The 21,593-nt window shown below is 50.7% G+C and overlaps 1 protein-coding gene across 3 annotated transcripts; it reads left to right on the forward strand.

Annotated features, from left to right (window-relative positions):
• Positions 1 to 2,607: 2,607 nt before the first annotated feature.
• Positions 2,608 to 20,385, forward strand: MEOX1 (mesenchyme homeobox 1). 3 transcript variants are annotated; one of them, XM_003414275.4, is made up of 3 exons: positions 2,608 to 4,221; positions 17,554 to 17,726; positions 18,928 to 20,385. In XM_003414275.4, exons 1-3 carry the CDS (start codon positions 3,753 to 3,755, stop codon positions 19,048 to 19,050), a joined length of 765 nt encoding a protein of 254 aa, XP_003414323.2. In that variant the 5' UTR covers positions 2,608 to 3,752; the 3' UTR covers positions 19,051 to 20,385. The 3 variants fall into 3 exon arrangements, with proteins under 3 accessions (XP_003414323.2, XP_003414324.2, XP_023409501.2); XM_003414276.3 differs by lacking the exon at positions 17,554 to 17,726; XM_023553733.2 differs by lacking the exon at positions 18,928 to 20,385 and having other exon boundaries at positions 17,554 to 17,942.
• Positions 20,386 to 21,593: the final 1,208 nt, after the last annotated feature.

The raw sequence follows: 21,593 nt of genomic DNA on the forward strand, positions 1-21,593 counted from the left end.
CTGCTCTCCATGGCTGCCTGGTCACAGGGCTTTTTTCTACAAATGCCATTTCCATCCATCTCTGTCTCATGGGCCTGCAGGGCCTTGACAGGGAAACACTGACTTTGAGGAGGTTAAAGGTGCTGGTCCCCGGCCTTCATCTAACAAATGGGTTGCCATGAGGGCAGGAACTGTTGTTGTTTTTTCCTGGCCTCAGAAGAGGGGCCTGTCAGGAAGATGTAGAGGCCAGCGGGCCCCCGGCTGTGCCCCCGTGGGGTGGCTGACAGACACCAGCAGCTGTGTGGGCGTCGGGGTGCCAGGGCCTTGCGTTCTCAGTGCAAAGGGCCCCTGCATGCCCCCTCCCCACTGCCCCTCCTGACCTCTCCGCCTACCCCACCATGACCCAGGGACCACCCCTTCCAGGGGCAAAGGGCCAGGCTGCTGGGCCTCCTAGGATGGGGTCTCTCAGCCAGATGCAGCGGCTGGAGCAGGGATAGGGATCTGGTTACAGCCTACGGGCCTAGTTGCCAGGCCCCCAGGAAAGTTTTCCTAGGGAAGCTGAAAGGCAAGATCTTCCTCCCAGCCTCCTAGCAAGGGCAGATTATCCAATAAGCAAAGTAAGCATGGCATTTACTTTGCTTACCAGATCAACTGTAGTGAAAATGTTTACTACAGATTAGTAAGTAAGCACAAGTAAGCCCATGCTTACCTTGTTTACTGGGTCATGTACCCCTGTCAGGGATTGTAGATTTGAAAAGAGGCCTTGATTCTGTAGGAAGGTGCTGTGGGGTTGGGAGAGAGATAGATATCAGCCATACCTAGAGGCAGAATCTTTGATGTGGTGAAGAACGTGAAATTGCTCAGTACAGATGATCTAGTAAGCAAGGTAAGCACCATGCTTACCTTGCCTATTGGATAATCCATGTCTGCTCCCGTGGATTCCTTCCAGAGTCCCCACAGCACAGAATTCTGTTTCTGTAGAATTTCCTCAGTGTTCCGCATTCCCATGTCCTCCCTTCAGAATCATCAAGGTCGATGTGAGGAAGAGAGCTGCATATATTAATTACCTACTTCACATAAATGATTTTATTTAAAACTCACAAACATCTCTGGGGTGGACATTCTGAGACAGCAGGGCCGGGGCACCTGGGTTTGGATCCTGGATCCTTCACATATCAGCTGCGTGACTTTGTGCAGGCTACACAACCTCTCTTTGCTTCAGGTTCCTCTTTTGAACAACAGAGATGATGAGAACAGTACTTGCCTGAGGGCTTTTGCGAGGATCCATTAGGGTAATAATCTGTGTAAGGTGCTAAGATCAGTGGATGAACACCAGCTATTATTAGCATCCCAGATGAGAAAACGGAAGCTCACATAGGTGAGGCGACTTGTTCAAGGGCACACAGCTGGGAAGTGGCAGACCCAGGACTTGAACTCAGCTCTGTCTAACCCCCCCCCAAAAAAAAAATTTTTTTTCGAGCCCGTGCTTATTTCACTGCATCAGGCTGTTGCAGACTTGACAGCCGAGCCCCTGAGGGCAACTCCTGGTTCTGCCATTTCTTAGCTGGATGATTTAAGGAGCTCACGTCAGCTGTCTAAGCCTCAGTTTCCTCACATGTAAAAGTGTAGAACATAATTCTTACTTTACCCATAATAGGAGAATTGTGAGGTTCAAAGGAGAAATGTACACGAAACAGCTAAGACCTGGATAAAGCAGAGCGATGGGTCTTTTCTGTGGCTACGACCCCATTGCCTCTGCTGTCTACGACACCCCCACCTCAGCTGCCCATGCCAGGAGAAGGACTTCTGTTTCTTGATTAACGACACACACACCTATCTCTTTACAGCTTGTCCTGCCCACAGGAATGTATATCTAAGGAATTTCTGTGTTAAACGCAAGTCGTGGCCACCACTCACCACCCCAAGCCCCCCTTCCTCTCTGCCTACATCTTCCTGCATAGAGCATCTCCTGTGTCCTTCCCCAGGCTCCCCTCTTCAGGTGGCAGAGCTAAGATCCACAGCCTCTCCTCAGGGAACCCTGGGTGTCTTCGGGGCCAGCCAGCCGGCAGAGACATTGCTGTTAGGGTCCCATGCCCTGATCCTGCTGCTCTGGGAATATTTGATGGGAGGGGAGAGCTGACCCTCTTGTGTTTGGAACATCAACCTCTGAGAAATCCCATTAGCCCTTCGGGGAGACCAGCAGGGCCTGGCAGACTGAGTGGCTGACAGCCCAAGGCGGCATTTGGGCTGGGCCTCCTGTGATAAGCACCAGCCAGGAAGACTTGAGTGACCTATTTGCCAAGGAGAACTCCATTGGGGAACAAGAATCATGGGGAGTCATTATTTGGGAAGCAGTGAGTTTCTGTTTATGGTGATGGAAAATTTGGCCACAGTATTCGTAATGGTTGCACAACATGACTGATGTAATTGATATCACTAAAATGGACACGTGAAAAACGTCGCATTGGACAATGTTGTGTTATATATATTTTTACAGGAGTAAAAAAAGAAGAATCCCCCCGATTCCAATTTCCATGCACCTGGTTCCATGGAAGTCTCAGCCTCTGGGGTGGGCAAAGGAAAGCAGATGGGTGGAGGTTAAGGGGGCAGGGAGCAGGTGGGGGGAGGTCCGAAGAAACTTCAAGGAGCTTCTTTAAGAAGCTTTCCTTTGCGGGGGAGAAAAATGACCCATAAACCCCTCTAGAAAAGAGTGTGGCTAATTGGCATATAAGTTGGAGGTTAAAGAGCGGAAGGAAGAATCTGGTGGTTTTTTAAAGTTACTGAGAAAGTGAGAATGTCGCTTTGGGCAGAGCGACATGACTTTTTACTAGAGTGTGTCTTTCTTTATACTACCCAGCATAGTGAGCCACCGAGACTTGCAAAAAAGATTTTTCTTAATCCACCTTCCTTTTCTGCAGGCAGCAGTAGAAGGGCCTTTAAATCAAATGCAATCAGCAAGCTTGTCTCTTGCACTTATTCCCTGCTTCACTCCCTGGAATTTGGCATTTGATGGATTCTGGATCTGACTTAAGGCTTTTTCCAAATCCAAGACTTGGGGAATTTTGTTAACAGTGCAATAAAAATAGCTTCATAGTGTTACAGGAGACACATTAAAGAGGTTGTGTGTGTGAGCTGCTCTCCCCTTTAAAAAAAAAAAAATACAGACAATGTTTCTTTAAAAGTCTCCATCTGCAAATCCCATTAGATGTGCATATAAGGTTTCTGATGATTAATAGTTGCCTGCTCGGGTTTTGGTTGGAGGGGATCGTGTGTGTGCGGGTTAACCCCTCCCTCTCCTCTCTCACATTTCACTTCAGAAATGTGTCACTCTCTCCCCACTGCAGGATTTAAAGTGTGTCTCAGAGCGCCGGGCTGCTCCTCTGCAGGCATTGGCTTCAGGCGCCAGGACCAGTCCATCATCAGCTGGTGGGGCCGAGCTGGGCCATTGAAAATGTTCAGTGTCATCAGCGACAAATACATGTACAAGGGACCCCAATAGGCAGGCTGGTGTGCTGGGGGGCAGGAAGTGAGGAGTAAAGTCTGACATAGGTGTGTGTCACACATGTGTGGAGTGGGCCACATGTGTGCGTACCTTCAGGAGAGGCTTTAGTTTTGGTTTTTCTTTTGGTTCCTGGGGTGAATTTTCCGTTGAACTTTTTTACCTCCTATTTTTAAAAAAAAAAAAATTTTTTTTTTTGCATTTTTAAAATTTTCAATCTAACAAGTGTAAAGAGACAAATCTTTGAGAGGACTGAGGCAGGCAGCCGACACAGATGGATCCCGTGGCCAGCAGCTGCATGCGGAACCCTCAACCTCCAGCCCCTGTCTGGGGCTGTCTTCGAAACCCCTACTCAGAAGGCAATGGGACCTCAGGGCTCCCCCACTACCCGCCAACCCCGTTCTCCTTCCACCAGAAACCAGAGTTCCCGACGACGGCGACAGCAGCCTACCCCGACTTCTCTGCCTCCTGCCTCGCAGCCACCCCACACAGCCTGCCCCGGGAGGAGCGCATCTTCACTGAGCAGCACCCTGCCTTCCCACAGCCCCCCGAATGGCACTTCCCTGTCTCAGAGGCCCGGCGCAGGCTCAACCCAGGCCCATCTGGGAGCTCCCGGGAGATGGGGGCCAGCAGCCCAGGCCTGGTGGATGCCCTGGGAGGCCCAGGCGAGGACTACGGGGTCCTTGGGACCACTGCCAATGAGACGGAGAAGAAGTCAACCCGACGGAAAAAGGAGATTTCAGGTAGGTGGCTGGGGAGCCGCTGACCATTCCTTTACTATGTGAACGTGGGGAGGTCACTCACTCTGAGCCTAGCTGCCCTGACCATGAAATGTGAGTAAAACTACCTCGCTAACCACAAGGCACGAGACTAGGCCAGATAACCTTTGGGGTTTCTACCACTCAGAGTTCTAGGATTCTCTGTTAGTGGGGGCTAAGTCTGTATCCCCAGCACTTCTGGGCCCCGGGAGGATGTACCAGCAAGAGAATGAAAACGGGGGTGCAGAGATAAATAAGGTGGTCTTGCCCCCAAATTGCTCAGACTGAGAAGAAGAGGTCTGAGAGGACCGTCAGGCAGTGGGAGGTGTTATGATGTGGGCAGGTTCAAGGTGCTTCGGGAAACATGCGTTACCTCCTTTGAGTCCCACAAGTTGGCAAGGTGGGTTGTTGTAGTTGCCATCGAGTTGGCTCCGACCCATGGTGAACTCATGTATAATAGAGCAAAAGATTGCCCAGTCCTGTGCCATCTTCATGATCAGTGGTATGTCTGAGTCCATTGTTGAGGCTATGTTCAATTCATCTCATTGAGGCTTTCCCTCGTTTTTTGCTGACCCTCTACCAGTCATATCCTTTTCTAGCGAATGGTCTCTCCTGATGCGTCCAAAGTATGGAAAGTTTTATTATCTCAGTTCTATCCATGTGGAAAATAAGAGGCTAACAGTTTGAGAGGAACGCTGCTACAGTGGGTAGAAACAGACTGGCTAGCTCATCCTAGTTGGCCAGTCCTGTGTCCCAGGAAACCCCTCAGTCCCAAGTAAACCTCGCAGTGAGCTTGAACCCAGCCCTTCAGACCCCAAGTCCCATACCTTTCAGTCGAATTTCTAGCACAGTATTCACTTTTGAATGATATTTGTTCTCTGTGCTTGAAGAAGCCCCCTTGATGTGCTCAAATAGATTGTAATAACCACAGCTTCTCTCCTGGTTGCTAAATAGAAACCAAAAAAAAAAAAAGACCAGTTTCCATGAAGTGGCTTCCGACTCATGGCAACCTGACATGTATCAGAGTAGAACTGTGCTCCAGAGGGTTTTCAATGGCTAGTTTCCAGAAGTAGATCAACAGGCCTTTCTTCCAGGGCACCTTTGGGTGGACTCAAACTTCTAACCTTTCAGTTAGCAGCCAAGTACATTAACTGCACCACCTAGGTTGCTAAATAGACCAAAGACCTGTTGCTGTCGAGTTGATTCCAACTCATAGAGACCCTGTAGGATAGAGTAGAACTGACCCTATGAGTTCCCAAAGTTGTAATCTTTACAGAAGCCGACTGCCACATCTTTCTCTTGAGGAGCGGTTGGTGGGTTCGAACCTCTGACCTTTCGGTTAGCAGCTGAGCACTTATTGACTGTGCCACCAGGGCTTCTTTGCTAAATAGAAAAAAAAAATAGAAGGGCCCTTTAAATCCTCAGCTGGTTAAATTCCTACCCCTGCCTGGTTGGAGATTTGCCGAGAATTGGAGCATTTTCTGCTTCTCCTCTCCAAGGAACTCTCAGCGACTTGGCCACTGCGCCTAGTTGAACAGCTTTCCTCTTCATAGTGCCTGCCTCTGCTCCTCCTCCATCTCTACCCCTCTTCAAAAGCTGCGTCCAGCCACCTTCCAGGGAACTGTGAGCGAAAGGCGTTGGAAAGGGATGGGCAAAACCAAGAGTCCACTGGGCTCAGGCAAACTCTCTGTCATCATTCCTCATTTTCAGCGAATGGCCCAGGGCACGAGTCAGTTCAGATGTCAAGCAGCTGACCACCCCAAGAGTACATAGGCACCCTCTCCTGAATGACCCGTGCTCCTCATAGGCTCCGACTCGGGGGTGGGGTTCCCCATTCTGGAGAGGCCCTGTGTTTTCCCGCAGGGTCCTCTCAGGAGTAGCAGCAGTGGCATGAAGCAGGGCACAGCAAGTTGACGTTCATTCATTCCCATGTAGCTCTAAACCCACATGGGAATCTTTCTTGCCTGGTTGCTTGACTCTTTGTTTGGGATTTAACTAAAAGGGCAGAAGGCAGGAAAGATCCACTTCGTAGGAGCCTAAAGAAGAGAGAAACTGAAGAGCAAGTCTTTAAACCAACTCTAAGAATCAAAACTTCAGCTGAGAATAGACAAATCCACAAAGAACCCCAACCACCACCCAACCCTGCTGATCCCGAGTCACTTGTTAGAGCCTGTTTCTATTTAAATGTTTGATATTTTTTCCATTAATTTTGATTTTTAAAAAATATTACATTAAAATATTACTTATCTTGATTACTGGGGTTTGGGGCACCCCTTATATTTTACACCCAAAGCAAGGGCCTCACTTGCCTCACCCTAGATCCGACTGAGCCATCTCTGGAAGTGGGACTGGCTTCCATCAGAAATATGCTTTCCATACCTCTTCACAGTCAGACAGACAGGGTGCGGTGTCAGTACCCCAACTTTCGGTTGCATGACTTTGGCCAAGTTCTTAATTTCTCATGGCCTCTGTTTCCCCAGCTGTAAAATGTGAATATACTAACAGCACCTTCCATACAGAGTTGCTGTGAAGGTTAAATGAATGTGGTGATCCATAAGATTAACACCGTGCCTGGCATATTGTAAGAGTTCAATAAATAGCAGTCGTGAATTGTATTAGGGCCATATTTCCTGAACCAGACTTCAGAACACAGGGTCTGACAAACACTCCTGTATTTACAGGGAGAGCGGAATTGAGTATTTCAAATACACTGTCTCAGAAATTCCTGAGTCTGGGGTATAACATGGGGAAATTTCTTGTAATCATCGTTGATCCTAAAATCTGGTTTTCATCAATTAGGAGCCTGGAGCTTAGAGGCTGGCTGGAGAGATTGGGGGGTGAGTTGTGCCTGGTAAATGCACCCCAGCCTAGCTTGCTGAGGAGGTGCCTATTAATGGAAGTTACCGCAAGTTTGTTTCAAGGGGAAAGTTCTTTGCTCTCCCCTCTCTTTTCTTCGCCCAACTGCTTCCCCCTCATGTCCCCTGAAAGATGGGGCTGATTTGCTCAAGTAGATTGGAAAATGGGGTCCCTGGCCCTCCCCCACACTGGGACATTCTGTTGACTCACAGCACAGAACTGATTTAGGAGGCTAGTGTGATGTTATCCTGCAGGACCACTCCCAGCCCCAGGCCAGTGGGTGTTAAAGATCCCCGCTGGCAGGGACAGCTGCCAGGCCACTGTTGTTTTCCCCCAAATTGTCCTTGCTACCGTGGTCGTCTTTAGTTTATGGGAGTGGGGGATTTCGCGGTGATCTGATGGGGTTCAAGGGAAGGTCGAGTGTGATTGGCCTGCTACAGGTGAATCTGATGGCGGCCTGGGAAAGCCCTCAGGGCAGCTCAGGGCACACTCACTCCACCACTCACTCCACAGGGAGGACTTTGATCAGACTCCATTTTTCTCATTCCTCCATCAGCGTTCCCAGGGCTTGTCCTTCCTCCATTTCTCCCCTTCAAGAGCTGATCTCCTGTGGCCCCTGCTCAACACCAAACTCTCACTTTGTGGAGGTTGAAGAACTCTCCACAACTTGGCTCCTCTTGCCCTTGACCTTCCTATACAGACCACCCCCAGTTGACCGCCACACCCTCTCCCCCTCCCATGAAGCCACCCCAGTTTACTTGCCTTGCAAACCCACCAATAACATGGCCCCACATGTGCCAGAGTAGAACTGCGCGCCATCAGGTTCCCAGTGGCTGATTTTCCCGAAGTAGATCGCCAGGCCTTTCTTTCAAGGCACCTCGGGGTGGACTTAAATCTCTGACCTTTGGGTTAGCAGCCAAGTGCATTAACCATTTGCACCAACCAGGGTGCAGACACACCTGCTTTTTCTTCTCTCCTCCCTGCCTCAGCTCAGAAGCTTCCCTTCTCCCGCTATTCTGCCTGTTCAAGTCCTGTTTATTTTAAGATCCAGCTCAAAAACTACCCCTTCCAAGAATCCTTTCTTGACCCTTCTACACATACAAACTCACCACCGCTGCCCTTGCATCCCCAGTTATGTATGCATACGGTTGCCTCTCTCCCTAAAATGGAGTGTCTGGAGGGCTGAAATAATGTCTAATTCACCTGTGCAGTCTCCTTATCGCCGAAAAACATTTGCACATGGGAGAAGCTCATTCGCTGTCTGGTTAGTAGCCTCCGTTTCAGCCTGGCACAAGGGTTTCCACTATGTGTGCTGTGCCTTCTGCAAAATCCATCAGGCCCCTTACGCTGTCACTCACAAGGGGGGCGTGCAGAGAGCCAGACTTTCATCATAAAACCAGGCCAGGGTCAGGGTGAGTGCTGGGGTCAGAAAGACCCATAAACACCCACCTGCAGGCTGGGCTGCCTCTGTAGAGGAGCCCCTTAGGGGGGCTGGGGCCAGATCTCCAAGTACCAGGTTGCCACAGCGGGGCAGCACATTGAGGGGTGCGGCCATGGCTGGGCAGCTAGAAGGTCAAGTGACCACTCTGGAGTGTGGCTGTGTGCTCCAATCCAGAGGAAAGGGCGCCTGTTTCTGGTTTGCACAGAGGCACCCTGTGGGTGAGCATCAGCCTTGCCAAACATCACTTCTTGCCTTGCTCTCTCACTGCTCAGCAGTGAGCACCAAATATGGGGACCTAGGGGTTGTAAAGACAAGGGCAGGGCCAGGGTTCTAGCAGTGACACAAATGTTCCAGTTATAAAACCTCTAATAAAAGCAGCATCTCAGAGTGTGGAAGGCTTCAGAGCTTTCCTAAGTCAGGGTCCCATCCACTACTAGAATCTCCCATTTGGGATCAGGCATCGATTCTGGCCACAATCAGATTCCTGAATTCTTACACCATCAAATAGAGATGAAATAACAGGAGACAACTTCAGGAATGAATCTCTAAAGAAGGGGGCTGTTCAACAAGGAAATAGGTGATGGTGGGGGTGAGAACAACCCCAGTGAGTGCCACCTGGGTCCCTGCAGTGATTCCAACTACGAGGCTGGGTGAACTCATCCCTAGACCAACCCCCAGCACTGGGCTGCAGCATTGTGATGGGGCGGGGGGGGCGGGGACCAAGGTTAAGTGTGCTAACCAGGCAGACCTGGTTCTGATCCTGGGTCCCCAGCTTCCTGACTGTGTGACCTCAGGCAAGTCCTAAAACCTCACTGAGCCCTGGCCTCCTCCTCTGAAAAATGAGGAGTAATTGTATCTACCTCAGAGGGTTGCCTTGGGGGATCAAATGAGATCATAGATGGATGTGAAGTCCACAGCCAGTGATGCCTGGCCCTTGATAATCCCTCGAACCAATTTTCCCAAACCTACAAGTCAGAGTCCTTCTCTTTCACAGTCTTCTCCTGATGCTGGCTGCACCCAAGATGCCCACACTCCACGTCTAGCTAGGATGAGTGACCTGATGAGCTCAGACAGAGCCTGTGCAGCCTGCAGCCTACCGCTAGTTGGCCTGCCTGACCTCTGCAGACCCCCAGCCCATGGTCTGTGCGGTGCTGGATGGGGTGCAGTTTGACTGCACAGGCACTACGGCACCTCTTGCCCTTACCCCAACCCCAACTCCAGATCCCCCAGCAAGGAAGAAGCCTTAAGGCGGAGCAGTGGGAACCCCACACTCTCCCCAGATTCCTCTGGGCATCTCCTGCCTCCTGGTTGGAGCTCCTGCCTGCCCCCTGCCAGCTCAAACACTGCCTTAACTCAGAGGCACCAGCACAAATCCTGGGCCTAGGCCTCGGCCTGCTCAGGCCCTCACCCAGGCATAGTCGGGAAGCTCTGGAGAACATCAGCTTCCCCCAAGGCACCAGGATCCTGAACAATTTCTGAGGCGTAAGAGTCCAAAGAGCCTGTGGCCATGCGAAGCTTGGCTGAAGGGCTGCCTCAGCTCGGCCCTAAAACCTTGCCAGGCTAAGGGCTCGCAGTTCTGCCCGTCTCGCCTAGTTCCCTGAGTTCAATAAATCAGGGGCACCTGGACCAGGCAGGCAGGGATGGATCCCAGAGAAAGAGCAGGACTCAAGGCCCCTATAGACCCCTGGAGTCAGCCCCTGCCCCCAATTCCCTCTCCACTTACTGAATCAGGCTTCCCACCCAACTCAGCTCACTGGCCTCTGGCCAGGACCCCCGCTGTCTCCCCGACTCCCCATCTTTCACCAGCTGCCATCAGGTGGATTCAGACTCATGGCAACCCTGTGCATATCCAGAGTAGAACTATGCTCCATAGGGTTTTCAATGGCTGATTTTTCAGAAGTAGATCACCAAGCCTTTCCTCCAAGGTGCCTCTGGGTGGACTCAGACCAGACCTTTCTTCCAAGGTGCCTCTGGGTGGACTCAAACCAGGCCTTTCTTCCAAGGTGCCTCTGGGTGGACTCAAACCAGGCCTTTCTTCCAAGGTGCCTCTGGGTGGACTCAAACCAGGCCTTTCTTCCAAGGTGCCTCTGGGTGGACTCAAACCACCAACCTTTCGGTTAGCAGCTGAGCGCATTACCGATTTGCTCCACCTAGCCCATTCTTTTATGTTACACGTTTATCCCTGTTTTCCTTGTATACAGTGCTGGAGAAACAGTGTGAACAATGGGGCCCCGGGCCCAAAGCCCACATTTCCTTTGGTGACAGCTGAGGGTGACATCTGGAACTTATAAACACAAACAAAGCCCAGCACTGCCCACGCTCACCCCCATCTTGTAGACCCACTGCTTCCACCTCTCTTCCTTCCACTTCCCTCCCCCTCTCTGCTTCTTCTCCCCCTCTGCCCCCACCCCTCTTCCAGGGTCCCAACATCCCATCTCATCACCTAGTTCATCCCACTCTCCCTTACCTCTACTCCCCCTCACCCCACATACTTACTGTCCCCCCTCACCTCTGCCCACCCTCACTGCGCCACCCCATCTGGGCCTCTCAGAAAAGACAACGCCAGTTCCAGACATTCCCATTCCAGAAAGCATACCCTGAAGGCCCCAGCCCACCACTGGGCTTCTCAAAGAGGTTGAGAGTCCTACCTGTGTCTCTTCAGGCAAGTATAGGAGAGGGAAAGGACCTGGACATTGAGGTGGGCAGGACCCAGTGAGAAAAGCAGACCTGTCCTGGACTCTGGGGAGGTCCCAGATGCAAACATCCAGCAGGTCTCAGGTTGGTTCCACCCAGGTTTTGTCTATTTTGATGGTTTGATCCCTTGTTCTGAAGCTGAAAGTAGCAGAACTAACAGAAACATCAAAGTGTGCATGCTGTGATAGCTGAGGAAGTCACAAATACCATTTTTGGGGGGTTTGCCAAGCTCTTGCCCACCTACATTACACCCAAGATGTCCCCTCCCTTCTTTCTCCTTGAGGAATCCCAGGGACACAAATCTGGGCCCAGACACAGACACTTTCCTTCCATGCTCGTTCTCCCCCCAAAGGCAGCATGACATGGTGGCCACAGCCTTGGACTGGTCCCAGGGGACCTTGGACAAGCCATTTAGCTTCTCTAGGCCTTAATTTCTCCAGTCTTTAATTCAAGACAAATTCGTATCTTACCTACGTCACAGAATAATTAAGAAGATATAGTAGGAAGCAGCCTAATAGTGTGAAAATATGAAGGAATTCTGAGTTCTTGGTTCAGTTCTACCATTAAATTGCTGTGTGTCCTTAGGCAAGTACCTTACCTTCTCTGGGCTCTCCGGAAATGAAAAGGCTAATGATACTAATTCATCTCCAAGTCCACTTCCAGCTCTACTATTCTTTGATTCTGTAGTACATATGAAAGCCCATGGGAAGTTTCTCTGTGGGGGAAAGAAACCCATCATCACCTGCAAAGTGCTATTCAAATATGGGGCACACGACTCTATTTGGTCATGGGTAGAAATTTATATAAAATGATGCTTTGAGAGCTGGGGAGTAAGGACAGCAGGACTCCAAAAAGGTGTGTCCCTCTGGGTCTGTCTGAACCTCCATGTAGTTCTGATAAAGCTGTCTGCTAACTTTAGGAAGGCCTGCTGAACATGACAGCTATTTATGAAATAATTTCCCCTGGATGGTATAACAGCTCAGGGTGGAAACCGCAATCATACACACGCATCCCGTTTGCTTTTGTCTGGCCACCGTTGACTGTTTCGTCACAACCCTGCTTGCTCTGAGGCTCATGCTGAGAATCCACAACTGGGCAGGGGCTGGAACGGGGTCAGCTCCTCCTGATCCATAGAGGCAGCCAGCTGAGTGTGGGCACCCACCCTCTGCAGTCCTGGAATAGGCAACCGCTGCTCAAAGGGACCAGGAAGACTGATATCCATCAGTAGTCTTATCACATCTAGTTACTGTGCCTGGGATTGCAGGCCCCTGGGAGGCTGAAGCCCCCCCACTCCCACCCCCACCCCACCCCCACCCCCACCCCCAAGTAGTGGCCAGATCCAAGCAGAGATGTAGAAAAGTAGCGGAGCAGGGAAAATATTTAAAAGGCCTAACCTTTAAGAAGCACCTGTTTTGCTCTGCCCTGAAGACATGGTATCTTAAAGAGCATCTTATCCAGCCTCTGCCCATGAACCACCTCTCCAGCATCATCTCCAATAGACCCTCTTAAGATGGTTCTTTCAAACTGAGTCTCAACAGCAGGTCCAGGCACTATGCTACACTGTGCTTGGTGTTAACACACACTGTCAATCTCATTTTACTTTCTCAACAGTCTTATGATCACAGTGGGTATATTATTGTTCTTATTAGCGCCCATTGAGTCAGCTCCAACTCAATGACAACCTTATGTATATAGTTTTCTCATTTTACATATGAGGAAACTGAGGCTCAGAGAACTTAAGGGACTTGCCCAAGGTCAGAGAGGTCTTCCTTGGAGCCAGCATATACCAGGTGTTAATGTCCACGCAAGCTCTGCAAAGGGTCCTCAGACAAACACAACTCCTCTCCATTCAGCTCTGGGCAGGGAGTGTTACAAGTCAGAAGGAGAGAGAAATCCCCCCACCCCCTCACCCCACAGCCACAATCTTTGGGTTGAAGACTTTGGGAAGGTTAGGGAGAGCCTTGGGACAGGGCACAGGAGTCTCCAGATCTGACTAAAAGGAGGAATTAGGGGTCAGGACAAGAATGTCTGCAGCTGGAAGAGGCCTCAGAGATCATCGAGGCCAGGGGTTGTCAACAGGAGAAGGGGTGGGGAAAGGAGAAGAGGGTGCTAGGAGGCTGAGCTTGTATATTGAGAGAACTCTGACACTAGCTTCCTAGATGAAAGACGATCTAGCCCAATCCCATACTTTTTATACATGGGGAAACTGAGGCCCAGAGAGTGAGGGAGAGTCCGCAACAAAAATCTTTTCTACTGAAACCAAACCATCTTGCGGGGAGCGGACACTTGCTGTGCACATGAACTAGCATTTTGGTGACCTGGCAGACTGAACACCTCCTGGCCAGAAACAACATCAAGTGCTCATAATTTTTCTATTTTGATGAAAAATGTTGCAATTTTTTATACTGTTGCAGAACAAAGAGAGCCATAGCTCCCACTTTAGTTTTCACAGCTAGCTTCCAGTACTTCTGGCCCTTTTACCATTTCTAACAGTGATGGAAGTTTTCCCTCCAGGAAGTTAATGAGGGAGCAGTGTCCTCCCTGCGCCAGTATCCCACCCCACCATGAGTGGGTGTGGCCCCCAAGGTTCAGGCTTTTATGTCCTCTTCATTCCTATCCTGAGGTTGATAGTTCCCAAATCAGAACAATAAGTAACAGGTGGAGGCTAAGAGATGAGAGAGGTGAGTGGGGAGGGGGCTTGTCTTGGTTGACAGTGGTCAGCTACGCACACAGTCAGACCAAGATCAACTCCAAGGGAGTCCTCTCCATCTCTGTTCTCTTCTCACTAGGGAAGACTATGTGCAGAACTGTGTGTGTGTGACGAGGGTTGGTGGGGGAATCCACGGGGCACCTATGTACACCTAGGCAGGCCTGGGAGAAGAGGAGGGTAGGTGTGGAATGAAATCCAGATCGATGACCCCAAGAGCCCTGGATGTGGAGACAAGCAGGGCTGCCATGGTCCAGGCCCAGCCAGCCACATGGAACATGGAGAACCTGATGCCAGCATTGAGTGATACTACTCTAGAGTCAGGGAACCTGGGTTCAAATCCCAGCTCTGCCACCTAAAAGCTGCTGGGCACGCTGGACAAGTTCCTGGCCTCTCTAAGCCTACTTCCTCCTCTATAAACTGAAGATGATTTAGAAAATATTTACCAAGTACCTCCTACCTGCCAGGAACAGGAGCAACTAGGGGCAAAATGGGTGAGAAAAAAAGAGCTACATCCCTGTGGAGAGAGCTACTAATCACATAATCACATAGATCGACATAACAATGCTAACCAGCTGCTGTGGAATCAATTAAGGCTCAACCTGGGTCCCACGTGTGTTGGAGGCAGCATAGAACTGTGCTCCATAGGTTTTCAAAAGATGATTTTTCAGAAGTAGGTCACCAGGCCTTTCTTCCCCAGTACCTCTGGGTAGACTCCAACCACCAACCTTTTGGTTACTATTGGAATAACCGTTTGAAAATTAGGTCACCAGGCCTTTCTTCCCCAGTACCTCTGGGTAGACTCCAACCACCAACCTTTTGGTTACTATTGGAATAACTGTTTGAACCACCCAGGGGCTCCGTAACAATGCTACAGAGGCCATCAGAAGTGACTACCCTCAAGCGTGGCAAGAATTAAAGAAGTGAATTCTCCAAGCACGTAGAAGCCTTCCTGAAATGCCGGCTGTTATTTTCCCAGCTCTTCAAAAGGCACTTAGTGGAGTGGAAGAATTGGAAGAAAACTGTGTATTTATCCAGCACTTCATGATTTTTTAAGCATTTCTCACACAATAATTTGTCTACTTTTCTCAATAACCCTGTGAGGTTGGTGCGTTATTTTCCCCAATTCCTTGAGGAGGTGACTGAGACCCAGAGAGGTTAAGCGACATCCTCAAAGTCGCCAGCAAGAGATTCAGGATTCAAACCTCGGGACAGGTCCCCTGGACTTTACACCCCCCTTCGTTACACGGAAGAGTGGAACACTTTGAGCCCTGAGGCCCGAGAGGATTGTGAAATGAGCCACTGACTCCACCCGGGGTCTGAGCTGTGGCCCGGGTTTCCTGGCCTCACTCTCCGGCCAGCGGACCGGGAGTCTCCGGGAAGGCCGCGCATCCGCTGCGTGACCGCCCCTCCCGGGCCGGCGGCCAGGAGGGGGCGCGGCGCTGGCGGCGGTCAAGGCCAGAGGACTCCTCGGGGACCCCGGCCCGGGGCTGCGCGTCCTTCCAGCCCACGCTCGCTTCCGGAGGGGTCTGAGCCTGCTTCTCCGGCCGGGAGCGAGAGGCCACCCGGCAGGCAGCCCCGGCCGGAGGCGAGTCCCGCAGGCGGCCGACTCGGGCCAGGCGCAGCGATACACCCCCCACTCGGGCACAAGGACAGCGGGGACCCCTTTGGCCCGTCTGGTGCCCCGCAGCTCGGGAGTCCCGGGGGAGCGGCGCCTCCTCTCGGGGCGCCGGGCGGGCGCTCAGCGGTGAGATGGCCCTCGGCTGGCGCCCAAATCGCTTTACCGTGCACCTCCCCGCGCCGCAGAGCCGCCCACCCCCGGCCCTCCTCCCCGGCCTCGGAGCAGCTTGGCACGGGGGCGGGCGGAGGACGCGGAAACTGCAATACAAAGAGATCGAATGAAAAGCAGAAGGAAGCGTTGAGATGGGAACCAGCGAGGCTCGCAGTTCCAGATTGGAACGCAGGGTTAATGCGAGGTTTCTACATCTTCCCCTGCCCCCGCAACTTGGCAGCTGGGCCGCGAGTGTGGGCGGCTTTCTTCCCCTACACTACCCTTCTAAATCCTCCGCCTAGCCCTCCAGGCCTGCTGAGACATTGCCGCCCCCGCCTCAGCGCGCACACACACTGCAGGGTGGGAGTGGGGTCTTTGAGGGCGCAGGGGGCTGGGGCGCAGCTTTGGGTGTGCAGGTGTGTGACTTTGGGTAAGACACCTGCCCTGAGCCACAGTCTGCTTGTCTGCGAAAAGAAGATGATGGAGTGAAAAGCTTCTAAATGTTAAACCCCGGCAGGAAAAGCGGTTCTTGGAGCCTTTCACTGAACCCGTGACTTATTGTTAGCTAATTGTGTCGGTGCTTGTGTCTCCTTCCTGTGAGTCCCTCCACCACCCTTAAAGTGACAGTAGAGTTGCCTCTTACACTGCCCAGGAGATAACCATTCTAACAGTCCCTTTGTTTGTACAGCACTTTACAATTTGCAAAACCTTCCTACATATTTTTCATTTGAATAGTATGTGAGTCAAACTGCCTGGGTTTGATTCCTGGCTGGATGAACTGAACTTGGACAACTTGCTTAACTTCTCTGTTCAGTTTTCTGGTCTATAAAATGGGGATCATACTAGAACTCACCCTTCTGGGTTAGTGTGAGGATATAACGGTGGCACAAATGTTTAAGCACTTGACTACTAACTGAAAGATTGGCAGTTTGAATCCACTCAGAGACACCTCAGAAGAACGGCCTGGTGATCTGCTTCTGAAAGATCAAAGCCTGGAAAACCCTGTGGAGGGCAGTTCTACCCTGACATACATGGGACCACCATGAGTTGGAATCAATTTGATGGCAACTGATGCTGTATTGGTAAGGTGTTTGGTACAACACCTTGCACAGAGTCTGTTCCCCTGGGCCCCCGTTAGCAGTTAGGATTGAGTCCCCCACTTCCCACTGTGTCTAACCTGGGGCCTCCATTACAGGGGTCTGGATGGACTTTCCAGACTTGGTCCCTCCTAGTGTTAAAGAGGGAAAGAAGTTTACGGCCTCACTTCTTAATTTCAATGCACACCCAAATCCCGTGCGATTTTGCTAAAATGCAGATTCTGATTCAGTAGTGGCAGGGCATAGGTAACCAGTTCTCCCCGATGCTGCCGGCACCAAATCACACTTAGAGCAGTGGCTTGCAAACCTGACCATGCATCAGATTCCCCTGGAGAGCTTGTTACACTGGGGTGGGGTTGAGGATGCGTTTCTAACGCGTTCTCCTTCTCGGTGATGCTGATGCTGCTGGTCTGGGGACCACACTTCGAGAACCTCTCTGCCTTAGAGCATCTCACCCCATAAACTTTCAGTCACTAATGATGTCATGGGTGGGGTGATGGAGATCACCGAATAGCCAAAGGCAGCTTCATAAGCTTCAGGAATAAAAAAAAAAAGGGGGGGGGTGTACCTGAAGCTGGGAGCAAAAAAGAACTTCCCAGTACTCCGGGGGCTAAGACACTAGAAGGACTGTCAGGAGGCGGCTGCGTAGCTTCTTAGAATCCTTTAGATGCAAGAGACAGAGAAAAGGCAAAAGAAAGGGAACCGAGGCGTCTCGGGCTCATGGCTTCCTGGTCTGGCCTTCTCTCTCCAGACAACCAGGAGACCCGAGGGAAACCGGAAGGCGGCAGCAAGGCCCGCAAGGAGAGGACAGCCTTCACCAAGGAGCAGCTGCGGGAGCTGGAGGCCGAGTTTGCGCACCACAACTACCTGACTCGGCTCCGGAGATACGAGATCGCGGTGAACCTGGACCTCTCTGAGCGGCAGGTGGGGCGCAGGCGGCACCTTCTCTCCTCGGTCATCCTTCCTTTCTTCTGTTCTTTCAGTCTCCTCCCTTTCCTCTTTCCCACCACCACTGCTGAACCTTCTTTATCATCTGCCTCTCCCCAGTCCAGTGATTCTCAACGGTGTCTGTAGGGAAGAATCACCTGGGAGACTTTAGTAACACCGATGCCCAGGCTCCATCCCTAGAGACTGTGCATTGGTCTGGGGTAGGGTCCAGCCATCAGAATTTTGCAGAGCCGCCCCCCTCCCCCGTGCAGCCAGCCTTGAACACTGGTATGGTTATTTCCGAACTTGAGTGTGCATTGGAATCACCTGAGAGGCTTGTTTCAAATGCAGATTCTGGAACCCCAGCTCTGGAGGGCAGTTCTGCAGTAAGATTGAGTGGGGCTGGGAATCTGCATTTCTAGGAAATTCTCCAGGTGAGTCAGACATGCAGATGGTTCCTGGGCACACTTTGAAGAAAACTGCTTGGACCCTTTATTTTAGGCGCTGACGTTGGTAGCAACTTTCAATATATAAAGCACTTTACCAGACTGTTGGATTTAGAATCAGAAGACTTAGATTCAAATCCTGCCTCTGCTACTTCCTAGCTCTGTCACCTCTGAGACCTGTCTCTGGACCTCCGTGGGTCTCCATCTGTACAACGGGGTCATAATCCCAGCCTGCAGACAATACTGAAGTGCAGAAATGTGCAGACTAGAGCCATCTAAACTGAAAATGCTTTATAAATGTGCCTAAAGGAAGCCCTATAGGGCAGTTCTCCTCTGTCATATAGGGTGTCTATGAGTCAGAATCGACTGGATGGCACACAGCAACAACAAAGAAAGAGGCTGGTGATCCTCTGATCCCAGATGCTTGGGGAATGGGGAATGGAGGGAGGGGGTGTTGGCATGGAAGGGGCGGGGCATGTGGAAGGGGGTGAAGCCAGTGCAGAGTGACTTTTAGAACCAGTTTCCCTGACTGTCTGGGACTCGGCTTTATCTGGAGACCAGGAGACAAACTTCCAGGCCAATTTGAGTATCCTCCGCTTGGACTCAGTTCCTGGGCCTTTGGGGAGTGGAGAGGGGCAAGTGAGGGTTTCAAGCTGGGTCCCTGGAGCTGCACCCTGGCAAGCTTGGGCATGACATGGGGAGGAGGTCGCACCGGCCCTGGAGTGACTGGCCTCCTTTGCTTCCTCTCCCAGGTCAAAGTATGGTTCCAGAACCGGAGGATGAAGTGGAAGCGTGTGAAGGGAGGTCAGCCCGTCTCCCCACATGGGCCGGACCCTGAGGATGGGGACTCTGCAGCCTCTCCAAGTTCAGAGTGAGATGCTCCATGGAGACAAAAAGACTGAGGACTGAGCCTCCTACCCACTACCCCACCCCTGTCCCACCTTCACCTTCTCCCCCCCACCCCACCCCCAGTGTGGCCTCCCCGTGTCTCGCAGTGATTCATGGATATGAAGCTGCCCAGCATTTCTGGAGACCCTGAAGTTTCCCAGAAAGCTCTGTTCAGCATTGCTGTGGCTTAGGAACCCCTTTTCCAGGGCCTCTGCTTCCCATAACTCTGTGGAATCGAGCAGAGGTCCTACCCAAGTGAGTCTGGGGAACAGCTCCAGGGACACAGCCTCTCAGGGCTCCTTGGCTGCCACCTGCACCCTCTCCTGGCACCTTCTTCCTATACCAGCCAGGCCTTGTCCAGGTCTGGACACCACCTGGCCTCCTGGGAGAGGCACCTTGGGACCAGCTGGTGTCTCGTGAAAGCGAACCTTCCAGAAGAAAGGAAATGACTGAGACGTACACCTCCAGGACCACCTCTCCACTTTGGACTCTACGTTGGAGGTCTTAGGGGCTCTTAAAAAAACTTGTTGCTGTCAAGTTGATCCTGACTCATAGCAACCCTATAGAACAGTGTAGAACTGCCCCGTAGGGTTTCCAAGGAATAGCTGGTGGATTTCAACTGTCGACTTTTTGGTTAGCAGGCGAGCTCTTAACCACTGCGCCACCAGGGCTCCTAGGGACTCTTAGTCATCCCAGAAGCCCAGAGAAAATCAATGTGGGGAGGGCTGAGGACAGAAACTCTGCTGCTGCAAATAGGAAACCCATCCGTGTCTCCAAGTTTATTGGCTATTAAGTGGGCAGGTTTATGAGGGTTGACTGGCAAAAGACAGAAAGATAGCTTGGTGTAGATCTCGTGGTCCCCAAACAGGCCCATTCACACTAGCTTTACTGGGTGGGTGAGAACGAAGCCAGGACAGCACCTGCTTCTTCAAAAATCAATTCGGCACTAAACTTGGGCCGTTGAGCAGAGCCCCAGAGCGATGGAGCAGCTATTCCTTCTAAATCCACAGTTTCCAGATTGAAAACCTATCAGATGCTCACGTTGTTGAGTTGAGGGCTAGAAAGTGGCTCCTGTGTTCTGAGGATGGGGAGCTACAAACTAGGGCTGCTGGCTGAAGGCATAGAAATGTGGAGCCCTGGAGTGGAAGATACTCTGGCTGCAGCATGACATGCTCTCAAAGAACTCTAGCTGCAACGGGAAAAAGAAAACAGTCCCTATCCCTCCACGGGATGGATTTTAGCCCCTCTTATGGTGCAAACTCTATGGGGCAGTTCTACTCTGTCCTATAGGGTCGCTATGAGTCAGAATCGACTTGATGGCAACGGTTTTTTTTTTTTTTTTTTTTATGGTGCAGATAGTTTGCACTGAACTATAAAAAAAAAAAAAATTTTTTTTTTTAATTAACCTAAAGGTTGGCAGTTTAAACCCACCCAGTGGCCTGTACAAGAAAGGCCTGGCAATCTGCTTCCATAAAGATTACAGCCAAGAAAACCCTGTGGAGCAGTTCTACTCTGTAACACATGGATTCACTGTGAATCAGAACTGACTTGATGGCAACTGGTTATGTGTTCCATAAATGCAGTTATTACGGAAGTAACTGTGAAGCTCGTGTGCGTGGGCTGCCTGGACCTCAGCCAGATCTTCTGGGGATGACACTTCTGATGACCAAACAGCCTGGGGTGACTGAAGCCTTGGAACGAGACCCCCCTGCCTACCTTGTGCTGCCTCCCAATACCAGCTGGGATCACAAAGGGAGGTCAGCAAGAGTTTGGATCTCTTATACGATATCATTCATGTGTAAAAATAGTCCCACCTCCCCATCCCAAAAGGACAAAAGCTGTGGAAAATGATTGCCAAATAAGATGGCTGGTTAAAGCGTGTGTCATTTTTTCTAAAGCATACTTCATATATTTTCTTAAGATTACATCAAGTTAACTGGGCAAGGTCAATTCACTTTGTAAGAAAATTCTTGAAGAAATAAAATCATCTAAAAAGCCAAGTGCACAGGCCTTTTTCCTTGCAGAGCTAAGAGCCACAGCTCTTGCGTGTCCTGTGATGTGTATTTGATGATTTGCCAGACAAGCTCCAGAAGTAACAAAATAAAGGGGGAGTGAAATCATCCAGACCGAGTTGTCTCCCTTTAGGTTCTTCAAAAGTTAGGTGCCAATATAATCATTGCCAAAAAAATCTGTCCCTTCATGGGGATGCACTATCTTCATTTCCCACTGTAAAATTTTAACTCTCTAATAGTTTATCTTCTAATAGTTCAACTTCCCTAATAGTTTATCGAATAGTCACAGTTCTATAAACAAAAGATGAACTCTAACCACCCTTAAGTTTTAAATTCAGAGTTTGGGAGAGTTTCATTTTCTAGGGTAGAAAAACAGACACCAACAGTAATTTAAAAAGACATAAGAAAAAAAGTTGACAATCCTATATCTTTTTAATTAAAAAAAAAAAGATTGATCTTACCAAGATGTCAACAATGGGCAAAAGAGGACTGAGGAGAGGGGAGGGAGGGAGCCAGGA

This window comes from Loxodonta africana, chromosome 18 (genome assembly GCF_030014295.1).
Source record: "Loxodonta africana isolate mLoxAfr1 chromosome 18, mLoxAfr1.hap2, whole genome shotgun sequence".
NCBI lineage: Eukaryota > Metazoa > Chordata > Mammalia > Proboscidea > Elephantidae > Loxodonta > Loxodonta africana.